The 8583-nt window shown below is 46.3% G+C and overlaps 1 protein-coding gene across 5 annotated transcripts in view; it reads left to right on the top strand.

Moving 5' to 3' along the window:
- Positions 1-8583, top strand: part of CD80 (CD80 molecule) — a 44003-nt gene that overhangs the window by 2987 nt on the left and 32433 nt on the right. For 2 of the 5 annotated variants that reach the window (XR_004382051.1, XM_032852305.1), the window contains exons 1-2: positions 207-593; positions 1809-2120. Coding sequence is in view for 4 of the 5 variants with exons in the window: in XM_032852305.1 (XP_032708196.1) it covers positions 2021-2120 (100 nt within the window). In the remaining variant the exon portion in view is untranslated. Of the gene's footprint in view, positions 594-1808; positions 2121-8583 lie in introns of all 5 variants that reach the window. The other 3 variants (XM_032852304.1, XM_032852301.1, XM_032852303.1) reach the window with 3 other exon arrangements.

The following is an 8583-nucleotide window of genomic DNA, read 5'->3' as shown; positions in this document are numbered from 1 at the left end:
AGTGAGCCCAGCACTCTCCAGAAAGTGACCACGACGTACGAAGTAGATAGCCCACTCCTGCAGCGGCGTGACTATTGAGTAGAGAGAGGTAACTGGGTGCTAAAACAAAACTTGAGACTCAGAAACTAATGGCCCACAAAACTCACAGTCTATCTAATGCCAAAGCCAGTGCCCTCCCCCTCTCTGGCCTACCACTCACACCCAGGCTGCCCACTAGAGTCTTCTCTCCCCTGAGACTGTTGGTTTTCGCGAGATTGTGAGGGAGGGACTGTGTGGTTTGTCCTGACCACACCCTCTGAGGAGGTTGCTGACAAAAAGGGATAGCAGGGTAAGCTTCCTCAAATCATAAATAACAACCTACCCATCCCCGGCTTTGACTTACATGCTTCTGGTGAAAGAAAATTAGATTGATCTTCTAGTGAGTAAAGGAAGTTGGAAGGGGATTGCCACCTCTGGTATATCATCCAAAGAAAAGCTGAGCAACTTGCCATTATTTTGGAGACGGCAAGAAAAGAACATCTCAGAACTGGGACCTCATTATTTGATTTTTTTTTTTTTTAACACAAGAAAAAAGAGGACTTGTTCTTCAGCAAGTAAGTACATTTACTTTTATCTTAATATGGGATATCTCGGTAGGAATAGTTGCCAACAACCTGACTGCCTTTTAAATAAACATACCGTCACTCCTATCTCCAAGATGCATACTTGCTTCCAAAGGAGCCCGCCCATTGGGGTCCCATTCCCATGGGACCCTGAGGCTTCCCAGCATGGCTAGTGAGTCGTCAACAGAGTTATGGCTCATAAAACTCTGATGAAGGAGTGAATCCAAGCTAATCCTGATTAAAAGGGAGTGTGGCCAATAAAATAGTCAAATGTGGCTGGAAAATGAGCTCTGGGGTAGTTCCCAAAGAGGAGTCCCAAACGTCTTCTTTTTTTTTTTTTAAGATTTTATTTATTTATATGAGAGACAGAGATCACAAGTAGGCAGAGGCAGGCAAAGAGAGAGAGGAGGAAGCAGGCTCCCTGCTGAGCAGAGAACCAGATGCGGGGCTCAATCCCAGGACCCTGAGATCATGACCTGAGCAGAAGGCAGAGGCTTAACCCACTGAGCCACCCAGGCACCCCCCAAATGTCTTCTGAGTAGCATTGGACTATGTCTGTGGTGGCAAGCTCTGAAGATCACATTGGAGCACCGCATTCAATTTTAGTTCCAAATTTTGATAAATTTACTGAAAAAAAAAATCAGCTTCTTCCCATGGTAGTACATAATATAAATAAGTAATTTTTGTAGTACATCTTTTCCTTTTTACTAACAGATTTTTCTGTTGATTCAGAACCTCTGCCAGTTTAAGACATGTTCTTTGTATAGGACGTTTAAGAATGAAGACACTTTTTTATGTTAATGTATTGAGAAGGAAGTAGTTTCATAACTTAAGTCTTGCCTTGGACAAAATATGACCTCACTGGTGTTTTGTGTTTCTTGGTATGTTTTGAAGAGGATCTGAATTTTGGCTGGCTGATACTGAGGGCCCTTACAGTTCTCCGTGCTTTTACCAAAGTCTTCTTGTTCCCATTAAGGAGAACCATTCCATTGGAGAGCTGTGGTTCGTTTTGGGAACATGTACAAGGCAAGATCACCTCCTCGGAGTTCCCCTGACCTTTCTTTACCCTTGAGATTGTGTAGTTTAGATGTTGCTCAGATCAAAGTTCCCGACTCATTTCAGGCAGGCAATTAGGGAGTTTTATGACCCATACTTAGGCCAACCTTCCTTCCTGGGTGACTTCATTTTTTTTTTTTTCTTTCTCAGGTTGTGAAAGTAAATCCACAGTCTTTTATATTCAGGAGTTTGGAAACCCAGGGACACCGTACACAGTGTTTCTGCAAGCAACACAGGAGAACTGTGTGAGGCAGCTGAATTGTGTGAGGCAGCTTCTGCTCCTGCCTGGTGCTTGCTGGGAGGTACCCAGGTCTCACTGGGTTTGAAATTGTTCTTGCTCTCTACCCTAAGCCGCAGAAGCCATGGATCACCCAGCGAAGCGGAGAACACCACCACTCAAGCACCCGTATCTCAAGCTCTTTCAGCTCCTGATGCTAGCAAGTCTTTTTTACTTCTGTTCAGGTAAGGAACTCCTGGGAGCTTCACTGAGTTTGCTGCTTCAGGGTCTAGGAGGTGGGGTTTTCTGTGCCAACCCCCTTCTGTCACCCTGCAACTGACCTTCAAGGGCTGGATTTGGGGGCGGGGGGCTGTTGAGAAGAGTGGGGCTCAGCCTGCCGAAGAATGGTTCTGACTTTGGTTTCAAAGTCAAAACAAACGATTCTCTATCTGCTGAAACAGCATACCACCTGGTGTCCCCAAAGTAAAGAGGAGGCTTTTGGGCTTCAGCACAGTCTGCCAGTTTGCAAAGACCCCAATGTCAAAAGCCCTTGTGTTAAGAGCTGCTCACTTAAAGCATGTCTAAACATGCTGTGGTCAACCAGAATGTCTAAGTGTGGGGGGGTGGGGAGAGGAAGAGGGACAGGAGAAGAGTTTGGGCACATGGATTACATGCTTGCTGTAGCAGTAGTTGTGCATTTTCTGTCCTGGACTGGAAAACTTACTATTTTACGTGGTTGCTGAACCAAGAGAACCATGACTTAAGTTTCAAAATTTATGCACCAGATACTGTATATAGTTGACAATTCAATGACATTTCCAACAGTTATAATTTTCTTCTAGGAAGCTGGGGGAGCACTCTCTAACGAGTCTTCTGGGGGAGTCTAAAGAGCTTAAAAACGTTTAGGAGGAAATTTATACAGGCTTCCTAGAAATATGTGTGTGTGTGTGTGTGTGTGTGTGTGTGTGTGTGTGTGTGTGTGGGCGAGGGGCCGGGGAACCAATGAAAAAGAGAAAGAAAATACAAAATTAAAACCAGGGTTTTAGCAATTATACCAGGGAAATTAGAGGCAAGTGGAAAGAGATGATCTTCAAGCTAAAGAAAAGTATTTAGGAAAGAGCTTTGTCCTAGAGCTACATTCAGATTTTACTGTTGCGGTACCGGGTCAACAAATAAATTCCTGGGCATCTTATGTGCGAACACCTGTGATGCACTCAAAAACTACATCTGGGATTCCTGCCCCCTGAGAGATTTGAGTGTGTTAGTTGAAGAAGGCACAACAAACCCCAAGCTAATGCAGAGCAGCAAAGGGCTTGGTCCTGATTCTAAGAGCCTGAGACCTGGGAAAGGTGGGACCAGGGTGTCTGGGGTGGCTGGGTGGGCTTTATGGCTCTATGGCCAAGGCCCAGTGACGGCCAGAGAATTCTGGGTGGGGCCACAGCACAGAAAATGGCACAAAAGTAAGGAAGAGTCTGGCGCAAGTGTTCTTTCTTCTGTGTACTCATCTCTTAATTCAACAAATATTGAACGTCTCCTCTGTGTAGGATACTTTTGTGGTCCTGGGGACAAGTTGTGAGCAAGATTGACATGACTTTTGCCTTCATGGACTTTACAGTCAGTAGGAAGAATGTGATAATCCATCAAAGAACCCCTCAAATGAGTGTACGCACAGCCAACCTCTCTGCCAGAGGGGAGAGTGGTAAGAGTGAGCCGGGTGAAGGCAGAAAAGCAGCATGTGAAAGAAGCAGAGGAGCAAGGAAGTGGAGATAGCATGTTGGGACAGGCCCAGGCAGGTACCAGACTCCATAAGGCTCGAAGGTCATGGGCAGGAATCTGAATGTGATTTGGAGAAACTGGGAAGCCACAGAAAGGTTTTAAGGAGGGATGTGGTCTGTACCAATCACCCGGGGGACCTTGTCTAAAGCAGTTTCTAGCATAAGGGATTTTCAGGGCAGTGAAAAAACTCCATATGATACTGTAAGGGTAGACAGATGTCATTTTACCTTTGTGAAAACCCATTGAATGTATAGTGTCAAGAATGATGCCTAAAGGAAACGGCAGACTCTGGGTGGTAATGAGGGGTTAATGCAGATTCCTTGATCGTCACAAATGTACCCTCTGGCATAGGATGTGGTTGGTAGGGGAGGCTGTGTAGCTGCAGGGGACAGAGTATATGGGACTGCTCTGTACTTTACATTCATTTTGCTGTGAACAGAAAATGCTCTAAAATAAAGTCTGTATATTTTTTGGAAAATACAGTTTCTGCTGAGGTGGGCCAGTGAGGGGCCTAAGGTTCTGTGTTTTGAACAAGGACTCAGGTGATGCTGATGCTGTTGGGCAACAGACCTTCGGTTTGGGTGGTAAATCTCTGAAATGATGTTTTAAAAAAGAAGTGTTGCTAAAGCAGTCAGATGGCTTGTAGGGCTGCCAGAGTGATGGTGTAAAACCTGTCAGGAGGCTACATTGGAGAGCTTTGATGAGGAGACTGGAGTCAGGGGTGAGGGGATCGGAGAGTGTGTGTGATGTAATATGGCGGGGGGCGGGGAGGGCTTGGCTTCAGGGAAAGGGATTTGCCACACACCCTTCTCCTCTGCTCCAGGCCGGGAAGCGGGACTACCACCCATCCTCGGCCTGCCATTGCTGCCCAGAACAGGGGACCACTTTGTCCTAAGAAGGGAGGGGCTGCCTGAACTCCTCTCCATTCCTGGTTGGGTCCATGGAGCAAAACACTAGACTCCTGGACTCCGGAAACTGGCAGTTATAAGGCAGAGGGTCTAACAGGGTAGCTCTCACAGGCGCCGACAGGGGCAGCTTTCTCTCAGAGGTGGGGTGTTTTCAGGGAAGCACAGCTCCAAGAGGAGGGGAGAGGCCTTTGGTAGGAGTGGGCCAGGGACACAGGAAAGGTGTTGCCTCTAAGTCTATGGCATGAGGAAGACTGAGCCAGAGGGAAAAGAATGCCCTCAGAGTGCCACAGAGACTCTTTCCATCGTCACATACTATCTGAATGCTGCCAGCCAAGGGCTCCTATGAGCCATGGTTCTTGCTGGGACAACTCCGATATTCAAAGTCCCTGAGCTTTTTAAAGATTTAAGTACCATTTGGAAACACAAAGGGCCAGATTTATACAGAGCATACAGGCTGGGTCTCAAGAGGAGAGAAAGTCAGGAGCGATGCAAAAATCAGGAGGCAGGTCTCAAATCTGTCAGTGGCTGGAGAGCAGATACTTACCCTCCTTGTGTGCCCAGCACCAAGCCCAAGTCCGACACAAGCCCCAGGGGTGCTGGTTCACCTCACAAAGAGCACTTAGTGGTGTCCCAAGGGATCACCGCCTTTGGAAGGATATACACAGACCATTAGCAAAAATGTCTAGATGGTGGGATTATAGATGACTTTTACCCTTTTCTGTATTTACCATTCTTTCTATAAATTTAATGTGTGTCTCCTTTAGAGTCAGGAAACATCTTTCTTTCTTTCTTTCTTTCTTTCTTTCTTTCTTTCTTTCTTTCTTTCCTTATTTTTAGTATTTTAAAAATATTTTTATTTATTTATTTGAGAGAGAGAGAGAGCATGTGCGCGCACGAGAGCATGTACGCGTGAGAGAGAGCACAAGTTGCGGGGGGGCAATGGAGGGCAGAGGGGGAAGCAGACTCCCCACTGAGCAGGGAGCCCAATGCAGGGAGATTCCAGGATCCTGAGATCATGACCCGAGCCGAAGGCGGATGCTTAACTGACTGAGTCAACCAGGTGTCCCAAGAACACCTTTATTTAAAAAGCAGACTTAAGCGGCACCTGGGTGGCTCAGTCATTAAACGTCTGCCTTCGGCTCAGGTCATGAATAAGGGTTCCTGGGATGGAGCCCTACATCTGGCTCCCTGCTCAGCAGGAAGCTTGTTTCTCCCTCTCCCACTCCCCCTGCTTGTGTTCCCTGTCTCACTGTATCTCTCTCTGTCAAATAAATAAATAAAATCTTTTTAAAAAAATAAGTAATACAAATAAAAAGCACACTTAAGTCCCAGTGAGATAACATACATCATAGCACATGGGGACTTAAGATTTTCAGCCCAGTTCCAGATACCTGGTTCAGTCCAGATGTCAGCCAGTTACCACGGTGATTCTGGCCTGTCCTAGGTGTGATTCAACAAATCACATGCTATGAATGACAGGAACAGCCCCATTTAAGAATCTGTATAATGTTTTATACTTAACTAAGCACTTTTACATCTGGGTATCATACAATCCCCATGATAATTATGTGAAATTTTAGGGGAGACTATATTATGCCCATTTTGCAGAAATTCCCAAGGAACAATCATAACCTTGTTCAGGGTTATGATTCTAATGTACAGTGGATGGAGGCAGATCTCATCACCTAATGCATAGCCATGCATTCAGCAAATATTTATTGAGCACCTACTATGGGCAAGTCCCTGTCCTAGATTCTGCAGATATAGCAATGAACTAAACAGATAAAGCCTCCGCTCCGGTAGCCTCAAAAGTAATGGTTGCCAGAGACAAGCTTGAAGAGAAATAAATCAGGGCAAGGGACTAATGAGCAGCAGGATGGATGGGGGTTCTGGGAGGAGGTTGCTGGTTAGGGAGAGTCGGAGAAGGGATCTCTGACAAAGGGGGACCAGAGTAGAAACCCGAGGGAAGCAGGGAACCGGGCATATGGATGTCAGGGGAAGCCTCCTGTACCTGGCCTGTGCCAGGGACTGCAGAGGCGTCCCGTGTGCGTGACCTCACAGAATCCTCATGCCCACCTTGCTAGGTTAAGTGTTGCTCTGCCCATCTGTAAAATGGTAAAGCAAGGTCCAAAGTTCAACTAGGTTTCAGGCAGTAATGTTCAGAATTCAGGGACATGACTCTTCCCTCCAAAGCCACTGAGGCAGACAAAACACTTCAGAGACCTCTCAGTTGTCTGCATGCAGCAGGCCCGAGTCTGGAAGCCAGGTCCTGGTGGAATTTCCAAATTGCTCAGAAGATTTTTGGTTCCTCTTTTCAGTCTGGTTCTTCTTCAGCATGAGTGTGTGGTGAGAGGATTTCACACAGGAACATTAAGGATCTCATTGATGGTTACTGACCTTTAGAGGGACACCCACACTTCTCCTCAGATGGCTGGACAAAAACTCCTTAAGAGTCATCATTGAAAGTAGCTCGTTTTCAGTTCAGATTCCTCTTTTGCTAATGCCACCACATGTCAAACTTGGTTAGAAATCCTGGAGTCTTTTCAGATGGGAACAAATAGATCATAAGGATTCTCTTTGGAATCCCGGATGAATGAGCTGCTTTGTGTCATGGTATCTGTCTGGCCTGTAGCAAGACCAGAGTCCTGAGTCCCTGACAAAATCCCTGGGTGCAATGGAAGGACCAGTGGGTAGAATTTGGGAGCAGTAGTCGGGAAAGGGAGGAAAGTCTTACAGAAGACTTGCTTTGTAATAGGGACTGTTCCATGTATATCATTTAATGGAATTTAATTTTATAATGATCCTGGGAGGTTGGTATCATACCCTATTTACAGATGAGGAAATGGATTTATTAGCAGGTGGCTGAGCTGGGGCTAGAATCCAAGTCAATAGAAACCCATAGTTCATGCCCCTTACGCCTATCAGTTTGCTTCTGCTCTATCTTTTTAAAGAGAACTCAGGTTATTTAGCTATTATATGCTCCCCTCAAGTACATCTTTTCATTTCTTCCCCCTTTTCCAGATCTGTTCCTTAAAGCTGGGGTTGGCAGTGTTCAGCACAATTGCCAAAAGGGGTCCCTTAGATCATTCTGAGTTCCTTCACCCTGCTATGAAGATACCTGCCATCACAGAACTCACTTCCTCACACTGTGTGGGGCCCATATCCAGTCTGATGAAGGCCTGAAGAGTGGCTGTTGAGATAGAGAGGTGCTAGTGCTCATGATCCTGCTGCCTGAGGAGAGAGAGGGACTGGAGACTTGATCCCTAGATAGCACCCCCTCCCCCCAGGGAAGGCTGTATGGCTCTGGGAGATACAGGGCATCATAGCGTTGGGTGGGGAAGGTGGTGGCGAGTTGTGAAAGAGCTTGGGCTTGGGGGCTTGGGGGATCTGCTTGTAAGTCAGGCCTAGCAAAGGAAGAATGACCCAAAAAATCGGAAAACACAGCCTGACAGGGAAATTTGGTGCCACTGAATGATGCTTAGGAGCTAACAAAAAGATGGAGCTTAATTACTGAAATGTTGGTAATCCTGGAATACACTGATGGGAAAGTGGGCAGAATGTTTTAAATGGGGACCGTCCTATAGGGCAACTGTTGCATGGATGGCAGATAGCTGAAAGAGATCAGGACCAGATAGGGATAATTTAAGGTCACTGAAGAGAAATAGTCTGGAGGTGTAAACTACACCTTGTCTGGTGGGGAGGTTGAGGAGCCAATTCAACCTGAGATTATGAGGCCAGTCCAGGCCTGGAAAGAAAAGGACTGTTTCTCAAAGCAAAAGAGCTCAATAGTCAGGTCCGGCTGGGGTGTGGGCAGTGTTAGTCTACTTATCCTGTAACTGGAGCCTAAAGTTGGGGAAACCAGTGAACAAGGAGAGTGGGTGGCTTGAAAGGTCTGCACCAGAAACTGTAGAGCTGGGACAGCTTCCTTTCCTGGGCTTAGTTTCATCCTCTATAAATAAGAACACAAAAATGAATGAACATGGAAGTCCCTTCAAGATCTCACATTCCAGTGATTCCCATATCC

The sequence above is a fragment of the Lontra canadensis genome, unplaced genomic scaffold (assembly GCF_010015895.1).
Source record: "Lontra canadensis isolate GAN:19392208 unplaced genomic scaffold, GSC_riverotter_1.0 scaffold6, whole genome shotgun sequence".
Lineage (NCBI taxonomy): Eukaryota > Metazoa > Chordata > Mammalia > Carnivora > Mustelidae > Lontra > Lontra canadensis.
This window is presented reverse-complemented; position numbering and strand designations above follow the sequence as displayed.